The sequence below is a fragment of the Rhinolophus sinicus genome, chromosome 1, assembly GCF_057876585.1.
Source record: "Rhinolophus sinicus isolate RSI-liver-muscle chromosome 1, RSI-T2T, whole genome shotgun sequence".
Lineage (NCBI taxonomy): Eukaryota > Metazoa > Chordata > Mammalia > Chiroptera > Rhinolophidae > Rhinolophus > Rhinolophus sinicus.
Genome location: NC_142501.1, coordinates 42,662,949 through 42,682,427, shown reverse-complemented (window position 1 = coordinate 42,682,427; position 19,479 = coordinate 42,662,949). Strand labels below are relative to the sequence as shown.

At 38.2% G+C, this 19,479-nt stretch overlaps 1 protein-coding gene across 4 annotated transcripts in view; it reads left to right on the top strand.

The window, feature by feature from the left end:
* DENND5B (DENN domain containing 5B) overlaps positions 1-19,479 on the top strand; it is a 152,745-nt gene that overhangs the window by 114,560 nt on the left and 18,706 nt on the right. For all 4 annotated transcript variants that reach the window (XM_019736899.3, XM_019736890.3, XM_019736908.3 and 1 more), the window contains 5 exons: positions 1,669-1,800; positions 3,035-3,187; positions 4,053-4,131; positions 12,186-12,267; positions 19,048-19,176. In XM_019736899.3, coding sequence (XP_019592458.1) covers positions 1,669-1,800; positions 3,035-3,187; positions 4,053-4,131; positions 12,186-12,267; positions 19,048-19,176 — 575 coding nt within the window. The remainder of the gene's footprint in view (positions 1-1,668; positions 1,801-3,034; positions 3,188-4,052; positions 4,132-12,185; positions 12,268-19,047; positions 19,177-19,479) is intronic.

Here is a 19,479-nt window from a genome sequence, read left to right as displayed (position 1 = left end):
CGGAGTCTTTTAACATTCACCAGTTGACATTTGTTTTTACCAACCTTTTATCTCTGATTTGTAATGTTCCAAATAACTAGTACAACCTGAAATAATAGGAAATGCAGTTATTATAATTCTCTTCTAGGATCCCTGCCTTATACCTCAGGTTTGTTTTTCTGAAGCTTTTCATTTCCTGCTTTTATTTATTTGAAAACTAACCTTCAGGGTGTATTGTTACACTTAGTTTCCCTAGCGGTAATAGTTGTCTCTTATTCTCAATTTTCCCTGTTTCTTTGACCTTCTAAAAAAGATTTAAAGCAGAAGGAAGTATATACAAGTGTTAAGGGGACTAAATGCTTGTAGAGTTCATTTGATTTTTAAATTTGTCCTTAAAATGATAGCACTGGAAAGGAAACAGATTATTTTATTGATGCAGCCTTTTGTCAGGAGGGTTGGGAAGTAGCAGCTAAACTAACCTGCTGAATCCCTAATCAATGGGGTTTTTAAACAATTTGTACCAGATTTAGTGGATTCTTTTTCTTTCAAAGGGAAATATACAAACTCCTTTATATTTAAAGAATGCAAAGGATTTTGCACATCTTCACTTACAATTTCAAATTTCCCCTTAAGATAGTGAGATGGATTTCACATATGTGTCTGTGGGAGGATGCATTGGCTTGCAATCTCTCTCTCTCCCCCCAACAAACTGCTAGTATTACTGTATAATTTAGAGTAGTTATTCTCTAAATACGGTGCTAAGATACTTGGACTTTTTGGGAATTCTGCCCGATGGTCCTGATACAAACATAAGGTATCTGGATGAGCTTTTGCAGATGGCATAGAAAGAGATAGCAGGTGTCCTATGCTAATCACATGTAGAGATTTTTTATTTTTTCCCTAAAAATTCGCTAACCAAAGCTCAAGAGCAGTGGACTGGATTTCTGTGGTACTCTCTGAGCCATCACTGTCTCTGAAAGTGGTACGATGTTTCCACTTTCTCTTGATTGTGGAAGAAGACAAGGGAGGGATATAGGAAACATGTCACAGAAAACAAAAGACCTCCTGCATTTGGAGCACATGATGCTTTTCAGAGGGATCTCATAGCCTTTCTCTGAGGGAGGCGGGTGCATTTTATGCCCATTTTACGAATAAGCAGATATGCCTGAGGTCATAAAATTAGTTGCACCTGGATTCTAGAGCTCCTCATTGTACCGTTTTGACTTGATTAGAACACAGGGCTGATTTAGAGAGCTAGAAGTACGATAAGTCTCTTAATCTGTGGGAAGAGGCGGAGTGACGGAAACCAGTGTCTGAGGTTCACTGGGCTCCTGCACAACCTTGGGTTTGTAATCCAGACACTCAGATGTTTTCACCCAACCATGACCCTGACTAATCACAACGTTGGGTATTCCCAGTAAAAAGACTAAACTAGATGAACTGCCATCTCATTCTGAATGAGTTTTAACCTGATGGGATTTCTGTCGCTGTTGTTTTCACAGGGGTTAACAGTTGGCGGAGGGGGATACGAATGTCCTCTGCCTTTTGGCACTAAAATTTGAGTTGCTGTTGCACGTATACACTTACGACCTTTTTGCATCTTGTTGTTCCTGCCTTTGTTTGTCTAAGGTTAAGTAGGTCAGAAGAATATCTGATGTTTATGCATTAAAAATACTCTTTAATTTTTAGAAATATATGCAAGAGGCACGAAGTTTAGGAAAAAACCTGAGGCAACCCAAATTGTCAGACCTGTCTCCTGCTGTGATTGCGCAAACCAACTGGAAATTTGTAGAAGGCTTATTAAAAGAATGTAGAATGAAGGTACGTATTACTCACTGCTGCGAGGAGGCAGTATCCATTCACGTGTGAGGCTAAGATGAGCAGTCAACGCCCGTTTGAGCCTATAGCTTCCCTAGGAAAAATCTTATACTGGGACCTCAACCTCCTGTGCTTTCTACTGAGGTCATGAACCTCCATGGGTTCTCCATTGATCACAGAATCAGTGACAGGGACACCGGCACAGTTTTTCTCACCTTTTCAGCCATTGCTGTTTTCCTCTCCAACATGAATGGATATTAAGCTCGTCAGAGGTTGTGTTGGAGATGCTGTCATCTTATGCGAAAGGCAACACATTTTTTCTGTGTGTATGTGCCCCTGTGTAGAACCTTATCCATGCCTATACTTGTGTGTATATATACCCATAAGGAAGAAAACTTTAGCTGTGTTGTAAGCTACTGTATATTACACACTAGTCGCCTCTGTGATATCTGTGTTTATTAGAGGTAGCAATACAAGTTGACAAAACTCAACATCATTTTAGGCAATAATTTCATTCATTTATTTGACAGTCATTCCTTCAGGACCTTCTCTGTGTATTCAATGAAGGCACTATTTTCAAAGCGTCAGCAGACAGTGCTGAATCAGCCAGACAAGGTCCCTGCCTAAAAGAACTAGATTGTCTCTCTTTACATTTTATAAGAGCAGCTAAGACAGCTGTAGATTAACTCACTTGAAACTGATTTCGATTTATTCTCCATTTTCTGGTGCATACTCATGAGCAGAGAAGAGATAAAAGAGGAAAAGCAGAAGGAAAAAAAAAGAGGCCTGGTTTACTCGCAAATTAGAATTCTGAAAAAAATTTAGAGCTGCTGCTTTGTATTGTGCAGTCAAAACTAAGTGCAGGAATCTTGAGTATGCTAAGAGGTGAGGCAGTAGGTTGCTAGCTGGGGCAGGATGGTGTTTCAGGTTCTGACAGTACATTTCTAGGTCTGATGTAATTCCTCAGTGTTACTGAAGTTAGTAATCTGAAAATTGTCGTACATAAACACCTACATGGGGATACTTTAAAATAGTATTGTAATCTCTCTTTAGTGACCCTCTGTATACATCATATTAGTCCAGTTAGTTAACCACAGAGATTAAGAAACTTTTCCCAAGGTGAATAAAACTCTGCAGTTAGAAAAATGAAGGGAAGCCAGGTCTCCTGATCCCGTAAAGGCTGCTTGGGTTTTGGCTTCACTGCTGAGACACTTGTGACCACACATGATGTTTGCAGACAAAACGCATGTTGGTGGAGAAGATGGGCCACGAAGCCGTGGAACTGGGCCATGGAGAAGCAAACATAACTGGCTTGGAGGAGAACACCTTGATCGCCAGCCTCTGTGACCTGCTGGAAAGGATATGGAGCCACGGCTTGCAAGTCAAGCAGGTAACGGTCTCTGGAGGCCCTGGTGACGTGGCCGCTTAGGGGCCCTGTTAGGAAATGTAACAAGAAAAGGGTATCATAAAAATTAAAGGATTTGTTCCTTTGTCAGAGGATGACTAGAAATGTGCCACAGGCGTTTTAATTCCAGAAAAAGAAAATATCCATGATTAGGAGGCGGTTGGGGCTCTTCCCTGTTAAACAGGACAGGACGAAACAGCACATTCACTGCAGAGGCGTATTCCCTGTAAATTCCATTAAGGATCTGCTTTCGTCAGTGTCCAGGACAAAAATCTCAGAATATACAGTTCTTTACCATTTTATCTAGTTACTCAGGGTGGAAAAATTCAAATGGTTTCTTTGCTTTTGTCCCTGTAGTCTCCCTTTCTGTTTTTTGTTTTGTTTTGTTTTTCTGTTGTGTGAATATTTCTTCTTCCCCTTTTCTCTTTCTCCTCTTGCCCCAGTTTCTTCACTCATTGCCATTCCATATATTCAAATATATTTTGCATATGGATGTATACACATACATGTGTATGCATGTGCTGCTAGAGCCTTTTACTTCCGTGGTTACTAGTGTGGCTAATATAGGCAGCCCTAATTGCCTACAGCTAGGTAACCAAGCTGAAATCAGAAATCTCTGTGCCTGCACTTGTGGCCTCATGCTTAGTGGCTGCCCTTCCCCAGGCTCAGTCTCCAGTCTTCTCAGGGAGGCAAAGGGTGATGCCCAGAATGTTACACAGCTAGGAATGGATGAGCTTGAGTCTCCAAACTTCCGAATGGCCATTTCAGTGGGAATGGTTTTGATGAGAAATTAGTTTTGGATGAATTATTTCTTATAAAAGGAAAATTGTTATGTGTCTTGTACTTTCAGGGGAAGTCTGCTTTGTGGTCACATTTAATTCAGTTTCAGGACAGAGAAGAGAAACAAGAGCACCTTGCAGAATCGCCAGGTGAGACTTCATTGATTCCAGTGTTTCTACAGAAGTGGCAGCATTGGACCATGTGAAGAATCAATACTGTATGGCTTTGTCTCTACCTCTCTCTCTCTCAAGCTGGAACTTACCCCACCTTGTCAGTAGAGAGATAAAGTTTAAGGAGCAATATTGTTTACAGCTGTGAGATCTGGGAAGACTCACTTGATCTTTCTGATCTTCAGCTTCCGCATCCACAAGATAGGAACAATAGTGTTAGCTAGGCCAAGACTGTAATGTCGATCAAGTAAGATAACGTGCATTATAAAGGATCATACAAGCACAGCAGGTCTTTGAATAACGTCGTTTCGTTCAATGTTGCTTTGTTATGACGTTGATGAGAAGAAAAATCGATTTCCAACCGGGGCCACTGTCTGTGTGGAGTATTCTCCGGGGACTCCAATTTCTTCCCACATCCCAGAGATGTGCATGTGAGGTGAATTGGCGTGTCTCCACTGTCCCCGCCTGAGTGAGTGTGGGTGTGGGTGTGAGTACACCGTGTGATGGGAGGGTGGCCCTGTCCAGGGTTGGTTCCTGCCTGGCCCCCTGAGCTGCTGGGATAGGCTCCAGCCACCTGGACCCTGAACTGGAATAAGTGGGTTGGAAAGTCATCATCTTACTTGTTTTTATTCGTCTTTCTTAAATGTATATATAGCTCACTTTTATTTCAGTGTTTAATAGTAGAAGTATTTGGGGTCTTTACTTAGAAGTTTGATGATGTTTTTGCAAAATACATGCTGTAGAAATATGCTATAGGTACTTAATTATTGTTTATAGCCTGTGGTAAAATTGGCTTCATCGTGCACTGTTTAACTTAAAGTTGCAGTTTCTAAGAACTTAACCAATATTAAGTGAGGACTTAGTGTATACCTTACTCTCACCAATATTTGGGTGAAGTGTATACTGATCTTTTTCCTAAAGAAAAGTTTTATGACCATCATTAATCTTTCAGGGAAAATAATATGCGTATGTCTTCAGAATTTTCAGGGATAAGTTTTTTTTCTTCAATTTATAATAGTGTATCCCATGTTCGATGTGTCATACTTCTTTAGCTAATTAGAGTTATATAGGGTTTGTAGATGTACTATCTACTGTGTATTTTTTCATAAGGAGCTTGTTTTTCTTTATGTAAAATAGCCATCTGTTTCACAAAAAGTAGATGTAAAAGTGGAAAGCCTAGTAGAGATAAAATGCTTTATATTGAATCAGCTACTTGGGAAACTTTTCTAAAATTATGGGGTTTTTTTTTTTTTTTTTAGACATTCAGAAATGTAAAAAAAAATTTTCAAACTCATAAGCCAACCACCAGCTTAGGAAATAAAGCATTGCAAATATGATTGAAGCACCCCGTTTCCATTCCCCTCACTATCCGTAGAGCATAGTACTACCCTAAATGTGGTGTTTATTGTTGGAAACCTAGTTTTTACATGAATCCAGTGAAAGAGCTAGGAATATGAATTGGTACTACATTGCCTGGGAGCCCCTCTCAACAGGATGTTAAGGTTTTAATGCCCTAGAATGTAACTATATTTATAAAGATGGAGATCAAGTTAAAAAGCATTCTCTAATGTCCATCTCCTTTGCCCTTTTCTCTAGTGAAAAAGTAAAAATGCATTGGCGTATGTTCTGAAACTGTCTGTAACACTTACCTATGTTCATAGAAAATGTAGCTTTTCAGCCCATAAGACCGTAACCAAAGTAGCTTACACTAATTAGAAAAAATAAATTCCTACGAAGAAACAGCCATTCGTAGGACGAAATGTTGGAAAGCCAAGCTCAGTTAAGACAGGGAGAAGGAAGCATTTGGCTCTTGTGCCAAGTGAGGCACGTGAGAATGGCCAGCTGTTAGAGTAAGCAGCTGCAGGCTCCAGCAGCGACTTCGTGGCTTTGGCTGCTGGAGACCAGAGACCCAGCTGTTGGCAGTGGCCCTCAGTCGCTTGGTCAGTAGTGGGACCAGCAAAACTCTGAAGTCAAGGCTAAGAAATGCCAGATGTGTGAAAGCCTGATGCAGTTGCTGTGCTACACTGTCAAGTGTTGGTGAAGGGCTAATGAAATAAGAATGAACACAAGCTAAGTATTGCACTGATCTAAATAGGATTAACATAAGCCATGTAACTTTTGAAATCAATTTATTGTCTATTCGGAGGAATGGATTTTATAAATATTGCTCTTAACACTTTTGATGACTCAGCCCATGAAGTTTAGGATTTAAAACTATGACAGTGTGAAATATATATAAAAACATCAGTTTAAAAATAAAATATTTCATTACTGAGAAACAGTGTGTTCTAATTATACAGAAATTAGCAGTTTGTTGACTTTTCTGCTTTTAAATCTGGGTGGTTTGTTTGGTTTGGTTTGGCTTTTCAAAAAATACTTTTTGTTTGCCAACTGTTAATGACAATAAACAGACTGCATTTTCATATTAAGGAAACTTCCTCCAAGTCCTTAGAGAGCAACGGTGGGTTTGAACACTGCTCTTATTAGCATTGAGCCAGGATGAAACTAGATGACCGATCATTGCTGTTCCTTCAGAAACAGCACTAAACAGAAGTCAGAGACGTTGTAAGGGCTGCAGAAGAATGTAAGATAGTCTACCTTGCTATAGCAAGAGGACCATAGCAGGGTAGACTATCTTAATTTTTTTAATAGACTTTATATTTTAGAGCAGTTTTCGGTTCATGGAAATATTGAGCAGATGACACAGATTTCCCATATGCCCTCTGCCCCCCACATAAATAGCCTCCCCCATTGGCAGGATCCCCCATCAGAGTGGTACAATTCTTACTATTGATGAACCTACATTGATACATCATCACCCAAAGTTCATAGTTTACATTAGGGTTGTTCACTCTTGATGTTAAACTGTGGGTTTAGACAAATATGTAATGATATGTGGCCCCCATTATAGTATCATTCAGAGTACTTTCGCTGCCCCAAAATCCTCTGTGCTCAGTCTGTTCATCCCTCTCCCCTCCAGCCTGTGACAACCATTGATCTTTTTACTGTCGCCATACTTTTGCCTTTTCCAAAATGTCATATAGTTGAAATTATAAAGTATGTAGCATTTTCAGATTGGCTTCTTGCACTAAGTAATAGGCGTTTAAAGTTTCCTCCATGTCTTTCAGACTATCTTAATTTTGACCTAGTCAAATTTTGACCAAGTCATTGCACCTAGTGCTTTGAAGTCCTACTTCAGAGAAAGGATCTCTATGCAGTTAATCCTAAAAAGAGGACTGTTCTTGACATATCACCTACAAGTTTCTACATTTGAAAATGTTGGCCAGCTTAGACTTAGATGTTCTTCTTATCCTCAGACAAGGTTCCACTAAACTTTAAATGGATTTTTTAATTGATTGGCAAGGGGTAGTGGAGTAGGATGCAGAAAAGGGTGGAAATACTGCTTGTAAGTGGATATTCTGGATCTAGCCCAAGAATTTTGAGTCACTCTTCAGTCATCCTCATCAAAAGTTTTCTATTAATTAACTTACCTACCTAGAGACTACATGATGGTTCTATAAAAATGATTCATACAGTCTTCGCCCTCTGCAAACTTACTGCCTGTGCAGTAGTATTGATTCAGGCAGATATATAAAGGGAATTCCTATGGCTAAATATCAGGTTGGTTCGAAAGTAATTGTGGTTTTTGCAATTTTTAACCTTTTAAACTGCAATTACTTTCACACCCACCTAATATTAATCCACAAGTGTTTTATTGAAGGAGAAAGTGGCCTATTGCGCTTCAGTATATTGAATTAAGAAATAGTAATAGAAGTATACATTTAAATAGTCTGTAAATTTCTCTTCTGGAGTAGACTTTGTAGAATCCTTAGATTTTTAGATCTTTAAATTAAAAGTATGGATTCAGTCCCTAACTCCTCTCTGCCTTCTGCTCACAGGCTTCTAAACTTCCCTCCAAAATCACTAATAAATTACTGTATTAGTTTCCTGGGGCTGCTGTAATAAAGTACCACAAACTGTGGCTCAAACAACAGAAATTGATTGTCTCACAGTTCTGGAGGCTGGAAGTCCAAAATCAGAGTGTCCTCAGGGGTAGTTCCTTCTGAGTGTTATGAAGGAGAATCTGTCCCATGCCCCTCTCCTAGCTTCTAATAGTCTCTAGATTAGCTTGGCCTGTAGATGCCATTCTCCCTGTATTTTCACATCTCCTTTCCTCCGCACATCTGTCTCTATGTCCAAATTTTCTCTTTGTAAAGACATGAGTCACATTGGATAGGGCTTCTTGGGGGACATAATTAAAACCATAACGAGTAGTGTTCACTGTGATGTCATCATGTCATCATGATCCCATTAGCAGATTTTCACAAATCTCTGTCTCCAGCCCTAGTTCTGAGACATCCATCTTTGATGGTCCATTGGGACTTCAGACTCAACGTATCATAAAACCAACTCATTATCTCAGCACTCTCCCTCCTGTCCTTATCAAGCTTTCTCTCTACATCTTGTTTAATGGCATCAGCACCCTTCTCACAGTCAAGCTTAGAAGCTAGAAAGTTATCCATAATGTGACAGAAAACCCATTGGACATAACATCAAAACACTCGGCCCCTTTTAATGAATGTATGCAGTTGGGCTGGTTTCTTAACCTCTTTGAATCTCAGTTTCTTCATCTGCAAAATTAAGATTTAAAAAAAGTCAAAGGAAAGTTATTACATAAGTTAATATGTATCACAACATTTTATATCCATACTTAATAATTGTTTTTGACACGAATCTTGCTTACCCTTTACATCCACTCATTAAGTCCTGTATTTTCTCCTCTTTGTTCTCACTGGTTGCCACTGTCTTAGTTCATCCACACACTAGCCTTTGGAATAACTTCCAGCTCATCTCCCTTATTTCTCTTATACCATCACATTCTCACTCTAGTTAACTAAAACGTACTCAGGAGCATATCATTTCTTTGCAAAATCCCGACCCCCTCCCTAGGGTTTCTGTAAATGTCTGACTTGTCTTTAAAGGTTCTGCCATCTGGCCCTAAATAGTCTCATCTTCTTCAGTGAGTATTTGTTGAGCGTGTACGTTGTATGGGGCGTGTGCTAGGCCCTCTGGGTATTCTAAGAATAGGATATGACCGAGCCTCAAGAGGCATATAGTTTCATAGGAGTAACAGAAATGTTAAATTGTGGTAATAAGCTCATGATGTTCAGTTTAAAGGTCCTGTTAGAGAGAGGGAGTAACATCTGATAATAGTGTTCCTAGGGCAGAGAGAATATTCAGGAAAGTTTTCGCACAGAGACAAAATTAAAGCTAAATTTTATTTTATTTTATTTACTGAGAACTTACTTTGTGTCAGGCACTATTCTAAGTGCTTTACATCTATTTGAATAAGGTAGGTACTGCTACTGTTCCCAACTTGCAGATGAGGAAACAGACTATAGACAGGTTAAGTCACTCACCCAAAGTCAGTGAGCTGTTAAGTTCTCTATAGGGTTTGAGAAAGCCATGTTCTTAGCTATGAAGCTGTACTGCTCTCAATCTAAAGTGATAAGTGGGCTAGAAATAAGAAAGATACAGAAGTGTTAAAGGGTAAGCTAAAGACTTTAATGAATTGCACGGAGATATGAAAAAGTACATCACATGTTTAAGGAACATTGATCAGAGAAAGCTGGTTAGAATATAGGGTCCCAAAATAGGATTCCCAGAACATGCTTAGGCCTGTGAATGCTCTTATTGTGGATGCTTTTGTAAATGTCAGATTCTGTTATTAAGTTTCCCACCTGTTCTCTGCTCCCAGAGGCACAATTCCTTCTTGTCATGTCTCCCTCTAGCCAAGTTGCTGATGACAGTTTCAGTTTCTTTCTCCTGCCTCATGATCTTTTCTTTTTTCTTTTCTCAACCTATCTCTCATCACTCATGTGGCCCTCTTTCCTGCTGTCTAATCATCTGGAGTGTAGAGGCATTCTCTGAGGTATTTCACTTTCCAAAAAGAGAGATGCACTTTCATTAATAACCTACTTATGTGGTGATAGTCTCAGACAGGAAGACTAAACACAGCACATTAGCTGCAAGTCTCTGGAACAATTTCCTAGTGTTTTTTACCTTCTCGGTATCAAGATGAACCAGTGATTTCAGTGACCCATTGAAAACTCCCTCCCAAAACTGCTGTGACAAATGGCCTATTTATCACCCACCTGGTATGGAAGGCCCTCAAAAAAACTTCCTGTAGGTTAGCCTGGCCACATTTTCTTTGTCCTGGCAGCCCCATCAGTACACATTTATACCTGCCAAGTATTAGCCCAGCTTCTTTCATCAAATGCCAAAACATGTGTATCCTAATACAGCAAAATTTTCCCTATCTTCCTTCAGTCCCAGCTTCAACTACATGTATGTATTCTGGTATTGTATCCTAGCCCTCCAAAGTAGAATGCGTCTGAAAACTGAGAAAATACAGGCTTAATATACAACAAAACCCACATCCTAAATTATAATGGCAACGATGTACAGTTTGTCCCTTGAATAACTCAGGGAATGGGGCACCAAGCCCTTCTACACAGTCAAAAATCTACGTGTAATTTTTGACTCCCCAAAAACTTAACTACTAAATAGCCTACTGTTGATGGGAGGGATGCCTTACCAATAAGAAAAGCAGCTGATTAACACATATTTTGTATGTTATATGTATTAAATACCATATTCTTAAAGTAAGCTAGAGAAAAGAAAATATTAACATCATAAGGAAGAGAAAGTACATTTATAGTACTGTATTTATTGATGCCTTAAATTTATATCGTCTGTTTACAAGATGAATCATCTGTCAGTACCCACATCAATATTGTCTTATATGATACAAAAGACTGTGGATGTTTCACGTATTACTAACATTAGACATCAAAAATGAAAAGATAATGTGAAAAAGAAATTCATACTTACGTATTTACAGGTACGATGATTCATGCACTGATAACAAAGAAGTAATAATACGATTGCTTTCTGGTAGCCTAATGACGTCACTACAATTGCTTCCCAGTAGGAAGGAAGTCTCCAAAAAATGTTCCAATATATGTATTGAAAAAATCCACGTGTAAGTGCATCTGCACAGTTCAAACCCATGTTGTTCAAGGATCAACTCTATTTGCTAAGTGTGATGATGCAATTTAGTTTTCATTTGCAGATGGAAAAACAGAAATAAAGAAAGAGCACAAAACTCCACAGCATCTCACTTAAAGTGTGATTGAGCACTCCAGCTACAGTGCATTAGCCAGTAATTGATTGTTTACCCATTGCTGTGTAAGAGAATAATCTTTCCTTCTTTTATAAATTTAATTATTCAGGCTTCATAAGAGACTCATGCACATTATACTTTGATATGTCTGTTCAGATTCCTCACTTTGCATGATATATATACTGTAGTTTGCATTCTGAACTTTGAAGTAGAAACTTAACCAGACTAAAAAGCTCAAACTCAGATTTTATCCGTTTTAAAGACTCAGAGTAGAGTAAGTCCTACTTAACAGCCTTAGTAGCTTGTGCGACTTGAGGAGAACTGACATATAATGAAACCAGTTTTACCATAGGCTCATTGATATAAACAAGAGTTAGGTTCCTTTGCCATCTCATCAACGTTAAAACAATGTTATTCAAAGACCTCCTGTATAGGGAAATTATGTGATTGCAATTCATGAGCCCGGAAATGATTCACATACTTAGTAGTTAAATTTATAGACATTGCTTTCATGTAATTATCCAGTGCAATTAGAGTGAATAACTGTAGAAAATGACTGGCCTTTATGGCCAAAATTTGTACACATTGCATTATTTGCTAAGAGGGCTTTAATGATTCATTTTAAATTTACAAACACAGCCCCAGATTAACTAGAAAGAAAATAGCTGTTTTACTGTATTAATAAAGTAGCAACATTCGGGAAAAAGAATTTGAGCTGTTCTGTTGTCTTCAAAATGTGTTCTTATCAAAGTAATTAAAAAGTAGTTATTTGTAGAATGTGAATCATATAGATGTTTTTGTCCTTACTGTTGTTTTTCTAATAGTGTGCTGATATTTTTCTACATAGTTGCCCTGGGACCAGAAAGAAGAAAATCTGACTCAGGAGTTATGTTGCCAACACTCAGGGTCTCCCTTATCCAAGACATGAGGTATTTGTTATGTGTGCTAGCATATCGTGATAACTTTGAGATGTTTATGCTGTCACTTAAATTGCTCAAATGATTCTGGTTTTGTGTATTTTTTGCTTATGTATTCTCAAGAAAACATTTTTATAATCTTGTTTATTTGACTTTTGTAAAATTATATTTTTCCTGACATTAAATCCAAAGGCAAAATGCAGCTGAGAAGAGTTTTAAAGAATCCCTAAATTATTTTACAACTTCTTTAGTTCAGTGTGTTAAAACCTCCTTAAATACCTGCTGCCCATAGCTACAGACCAAAAAAGTCTGCAAATAATGATAGGTTACTTGGCAGAAAAATTGCTGTCAGGTAGATTTAATTTGAAGCAAACACAAATCTGAGAATTATCACTTGGAATTACTGGTCTTAGAAAACATTAGAAGGTATCAGGATATCTAAAAAGGTTTACTGAATGAGGAAGGCAGAGGCTTTTTTCTTTTAAATATTTTAGGTTCAATACTTAGTTCTTAAAATGTGTGGGTTTAAAATGAATGTTATAACATTTATAACAGTTGTAACTTCTTTTGTGGTTTTTTGCTTTATTAATATTAATTATTGATGTTTATTTGATTTGTCAGATACTTGCAACTGCAAAGAATAACTTTTATTCATGGCAGCATAGTGTAGTAACACATACTGGCTTTACCACTTAGCAGTGGTGTGACATTAGGCAATATTTGTTAACTTCTCTGTGCCTCAATTTCTCATCTCTCAAGTAGAGATAAAAACAGTTATCTGTCTTATAAGATTATTATGAAAATTAAACACATCATTACTGTAAAAAGTTTCAAGAAGTACTTGGCTTATAGTAAGAGTTCAGTAAATGTTGGTTTTTATCTCAGTCAATTTAGATATTTATATCTTAAATGTCATTATTCCTTGGTAGGTGAAATGTAGTTGTCCTCATGTGGCTTATGATTCGTTTTGATGGTCAGCTAAGAGGAGTAGTTGTAATTATGAGGGAAAGATGATCTCCAGCTGTCTTAACGGAAACATAAAAAACATAGTTTGGTTATATAAGATGTTCACTTCAGGGTAAGCTCGGTATACAACACTCTGTACTACTTTTACAACATTTTTGTAAGTAAATTATTTCAAAATAAAATATACATATTTTTAAATCAGGCCTGGTACAAAGTAAATGTATAGGGGCTGTTATTGTTATAGATATGCAGGGGTAGGTAGCTTATTATCCAGGGCTTGATAAGTACAATTCTTGGTACAACTGCTGCTCGCCTATTCCATTGAATGTTAGATCAATGAGCTGTGTGACCTTTCTAGTCTAAACCCCTAAAATTGCTCACATGGTTTATATCATGATCCCCATATTTGGCTATTCTAGGTACCTCATATAAGTGGAATCATGCCCTTTGCATCTTGTTTATTTCATTTAGCATAAAGTTATTGAGGTTCATCTATGTTATAGCATGCATCAGAATTTCCTTCCTTTTTAAGGTTGAATAATATTCCATTGTACGTATATACCACATTTTGTTTATCTATTATCTGTCAGTGGACATTTGAGTTGTTTTCACCTTTTGGCTGTTGTAAGGAATGCTGCTATGAGTGTGAGTGTACAAATAACTGGTTGAGTCCCTGCTTTCAGTTCTTTTGGGTATGTACTCAGAAATGGAATTGCTTGATCATACAGTAGTTCTATGTTTAATTTTTTGAGGAACCTTCATTTTCCACAGTGGCTGCGCCATTTTACATTCCCACAAGCAATGCGCAAGTGCTCCAATTTCTCCACATCCTCACCAGCACTTGTTATTTTCTAGGTTTTGTTATTTTTGTTATTGTTTCTTTACAGTAGCCATCCTAATGAATGTGACTTCCCAGTTTCTTACAGCATGCGTAGCCATAGCTCTTCATAGACCATGAGCTAGAGTCTTCAGCTTTGTAATCTCAGAAACAAAGTCATTAGTAAACCCAATGTAATCAGACTCTCTAAGATACTGACTCTTAATAACCAAGAGATTTACTTCAAATACCTAAAAGAGATGGAAAAATAATGGGCTGGATTTGGATCAACTGTCCACTCTTGTCTAGTCATCTATGACCAGGTAAGGACAGGGTCGCAGGAAGCCAATGAAACCAATTTATTACTTCCCTAACCAGATTACTTGATATTCTCTCAGTGACATGGGTAGGCTCTGCCTGAAAGCTGGGTTAGAATCAGAAGGCTTTTTGTCTTCAGAAGCAGATAAATGGAAGCCTGACCATCCAGCTCGTGGGACTGATGTCATCTCAGGAAAGCCCCACAGAAACACTGCCCATGGTTGGCTCTTTCTTTTCTCTGCTTCATTATTCCTTTTGAAGATGACTTTTTATGTATTGTTGTTCTTATTCATGGTATATTTAGAGTTTAACTATTCAGTGGACAGACTTGTTTCCCTATTTCCAAATTCTTGGCAAGTTCTCCATTGTAGTCCCTAATTGCTGCCTAGATAGTTGATGTACATGCTTTCCCTTAAAGAAAATTCCCCAGTCATATTCTAAATTGATTTCTTTTAATCTGGACAATTAAAGAAAAAACTTACTTTCTGAAGATTAGGTGGGATACCCTTCTGCGTCCATGCCCTCTGTTGGGCACATGCCTCTATCAGTTCCTCACATCTTCCCAAGTTTGTCTCTTGAGGCAAAGCCATTGGCAGTGTCGGGACTTTGAATTCTCACAGCTGTCAAGAGTCTGGCACCAGAAGGCTCAGCAGCTGTAATGAGTCCAGGACACACACGCCGGAAGTCTGTCCGCTTTGTCTTAGTGTCCCAGCGACTCCCCAACACCTGCGTAGTTGCCAGGTACCACCAAGCTGTCAGTTAGAGAATGATTTTTCTGTTCCAAAGAGAAAGACTGGGGACGGTAAATGTATGCACAGGTTATCTACATATCACAGAGGAGAGGAGTATTATCACGGCATTACCGTTATTACCAATTTCTTTCCAGAGTAGCTGTGCATGTATCATCTAGCAATTGAAATTTTTATTCTTAATGACAAAATGTAATTAATGATGAGGGGCATAACAGAACACTGCATGAGCCTAGGAGTTGTGAGTTCTATAATCCAAGTATAGATAGAGTAAATCCTAGAAATATTCTATTTACGTATAAAAATGTAAATAAATTACTTGAGGGTAAATTGGTGAGTCACTTTGTCTTTTTCTAAATAATGTGTACATATGTGCTTATGAGTAGCTGATTTTATTCTACTCTAAAATTAAGTGGTCATGACTGATTTAGTTTCCCTGGGAAGGAATACTGGAGGAATTTTTATGACTGTACAGGGTATGAGCTTGTACTAAAATTGGCTAATTCTTTTATTTCTCTAATAAATATTATGGGGTTTCATTGGTAATACAATGAAATAAGCACCAGATTTGGACTCAGGAAATGTGGATTCAAATTTATTTAGGTGCTGCCACTCTGAGAAATCATTCAGTTTTAGGGAACAGAAGCCCATTCAAACTGGCCTTAGCGAAAAGGGGGATTTATTGGAGATACATAAAGGTAGTTTCCAGAATCCAAGAGTAAGAACTGTGGCTGAGTTGGAAACAGTCTTGTCACAGATAACTCTCTCTGTCTCACGAGAAGCAAACCGTCTCTACTTCCCCCTTCACATTTGCTGCTTCACTCCTCCCTTTGCTTCCCTTCCTTTTCTGCTTTATTATGCACATGCTTGCTCAAGCCCGGGCTTGAACAGCCTTTCTTATTTTTAAGCATTCAATAAAAACTAACTTGGTTTTCCAGTGTACTAATTCCCAGTTTCAGAGAGAAAATCTGACTGGCTGAACTTAAATCGGCACGTGCCTGGTCAGGTCCAGCTGAGGGATTTGGAGCATAGGACCGTAGGTCATGGTGTACCTGAAATTGTGTCTCCTGGGTCTGTGGAAGGGGAGCTTCTCCAAGAATGTGAGTGCCAGGAAGAAGTGATTGGTAGAAAGTGGGCAGCATCCCTAGAATAATACTTATTATCTCTGTGACCTTGGGTGCATCACTTGGTCTCAGTGAGTCTCATTTTTTCATCTTTAAAGTGAAATAATGATGCTCTCCCTCTCACTAGGGATAGTTATAGTGACGATCAAATAAGACAAAGTACATAAAAACATTTTAAATTAGAAAGTTTTGTATCAGGGTTAAAAAAATAAATCAAGTAAATAAGTTATTTAAACCACACCATGGATGCTTTTCTGTGAATTAACAGGATTTATTTTGGAAGTAATACTTGTATAATGTTATGCTGGATGCCATTATAATTACCTACAATAAATTATTCCAATTAAAAACAGATTCAAATGGTACAGCTACACAGAAAAAGTTTTAATGGATTTGGATTAAAGTTTAATAACACAATACGTATAAATTGTTTTAAAGCATAAAATTAGATATAGATATACAAAGCAGCAGAGTTTTTTAAACTTGTAACATGGGCTAAGCCTTATAGGGTACAAAGAAGGATGTAAGACTAGTAAGAAGTATTGGGCCTCTTGTCCTCAGGGAGCTTTGGTCCAGCTGAGAAAAATGTATACCAAGAGAAAATGATGGAAGTAGTAGGCAGTGCATGATAAATGCAAATTAGACTGCAGAATTCCATAAATTGGAGAGTTCATTAAAGGCTGTCATCGTCAAGGAATGCTTTCCAGAAGAAGCTGGCATCTTAAACATGAGTAGAATCAAATAGGGAAGCTAGAAGAGAGTAAGTACGTCAAGTAATGGAATGCAAAGTCTTAGAAGTCAACTGCTTGGAATGGAATTTTTCAATAGCAAGAAATGTTGAGGCCGAGGGGGTAGTGAGCAGTTCAGGCTATATCCTGTGAGCTTTAGAAGGTTTTGGAACAAAATCATTATGTTAAGGAGACGATATTTTAGGCAGAGTAATGTCCCTTGTGCCAGTGAACAAAGTGGACTTGAAGAGAAGAACCTGGTGGCCTCATCTCCCTTGCCTATCAAAAAACACCAGCACAAATACTTTTATGATTTTCCACCTAAATAAAACTGGTTTCATTTTATGTATTCCAATTCTTCCCATTTTCCTTAAACATAGATTGCTTTTCAATTTATAATTATTTGCTGTTATTCTTCACCTACCATGTCTCCAGAAACTTGTTTAAGGTCACCCTATAACTTCAGTAGATTCTACTGTTTTAGAGTAGGAAGAATACTTAGGGAAAGATCATACAACATAAGTGCTTATCAACCCCTCATAGATTTATTTGCAGTGAATTCATTTTAGTATTCCTGGATCGTGTGAGCTCTGACCTGACATTGCGCTCATAAGGGTACCATGTAAATACTGTTGAAGTTTAAAAGGTAAATGCCTTAGCATTTGCCCCTTGTTGCTCTTAGTCAGCTGTGTCATCATTTGGGAAATGTCAGTAAGGTTGAGGAGCAGCCAGTGCTGTTTCATGGGCTCACACCTGGGTTGTCAAGTGCCCCACCACTGCCACTACCACCAGTAAGAACCAGGGTCTACGGAGAGGGCTTGCTAGACATCAGCTTTCTCCACTCATGACCATGTGTAACAGTATGAGCACTTTAAAAATAAGTCTCATAATTTCTGAAAAAAATTCTTAGTGGTGAGATGAGGTTGGCTAAGCCCCACACAAATGACAACAGCTGTTTCTTTTATCTCCTCATTCTGACTTGTTCGTGTGCCCACTCTTCAGTGGGTCTGTGTGATGTGATGTGATGTAATGCTTTACATCTTGTTTTGTATCAAGAGTGTTTGATCATAAATCAGCGCTGAGGATTGAGGGCTTAAATTCTCAGATCCAGGGATTAAAAGAAAGGGAAGGAGGAAAGCAGAAAGGAAGAGAAGAAGAATATGTGTGTGTGTTTCCGGGAAGTTGTTCCTTATTCTGAATGCTTAGAATCACCAGAGAAAAGGGATCGTTGTAATGTTTATTACAGCGAGGATGAGTCATTTTAGACTTAAAAAAATCAAAGGGAGGAATGGTGTGTCAGTCACAGAATTCAATGACTCCAAGTCTTCTACGGTTACCCTTTCTTTAGGCTTGCGTGTCCTACCCAGTCCTTCCCCCGTTAGAAGAAAGTAAATGAGGAAGATAAAGGCAGTCCAGCTTGGCATAGCAGTGACTTCTACACAGAATGCTGATTTACACATATATGTAACATTGACTTCTACACAGAATGCTGATTTACACATATATGTAACATTCAGTTGGGGTTTGACCACGCAGGTTGTTTGTTTGTTTGTTTGTTTGTAGCCACACAGTTTTCCAAGTCTTTCAAATTTTTAAGGATTTTGAATTTATCAATGCAGTACAGCTTATCATCGAATGCCATAGAAAGTAAGATTTCATATTTTTCATGTGTTGTCCAGGGCTACTTGAAAAAAATTCAGTGGATTAAAGTTGTGGCAGATATTTAGTTAAACAATAGAACAATTATTTTGAATAAAAACTTGAATATTTAGCCTGTTTATTTTATTTTCCTGGGGGTCAGGAATAACCAAGTGCCAGTTTATAGGTGTCTGTGAGGCTGAAACAAGAACATAATAAGACCTGAAAGAATAAATGAGTGTTAAATGCTTCGTCTTAGCGTGTTGCCTGTGTACTTGTGTTGTAATGGTAATTCCGATGTGGGACTAAATTCATGATTCAGAATGAATCTTTGAAGGTTTAATCAACATAAATTGTGTATTACCTGTTGCAAAGTGCTGTAACCCTTAGTTCTTTTCCAGTTCAAGGTTATTCTTAGGATTTACATCTTTGCTGTTGCTACTATTCTTTAGGCATATTCAAAACATGAGTGAGATCAAGACTGATGTTGGACGAGCTCGGGCATGGATAAGATTGTCTCTAGAAAAGAAACTCTTGTCCCAGCATCTCAAGCAGTTGCTCTCTAACCAACCACTCACCAAGTAAGAGCTTGCCTCTTGAGGCACGTCTGTTTCTATGACCTGTGTACTTACAAAAGCAAATTGCATAAGCTTACAAACGAGTTTTATTTTTCTTACATAACAAGAAGTCTCGAGGTAGGCTGTCCACAGTGCCGTCATGGATGCAGGCTCTTTATCCCTCTCCTCCTAGGCAGTCCTCTGTGTGTGCTATTCACCTCGATCACACGATGGCTATTCTTGTACAGATTACTGAGTATGGCTGGTTTAAAATAAGTATCACCAACAAATTGCTGTCCTGAAATTTTCATTCCCACTGTCTATCAG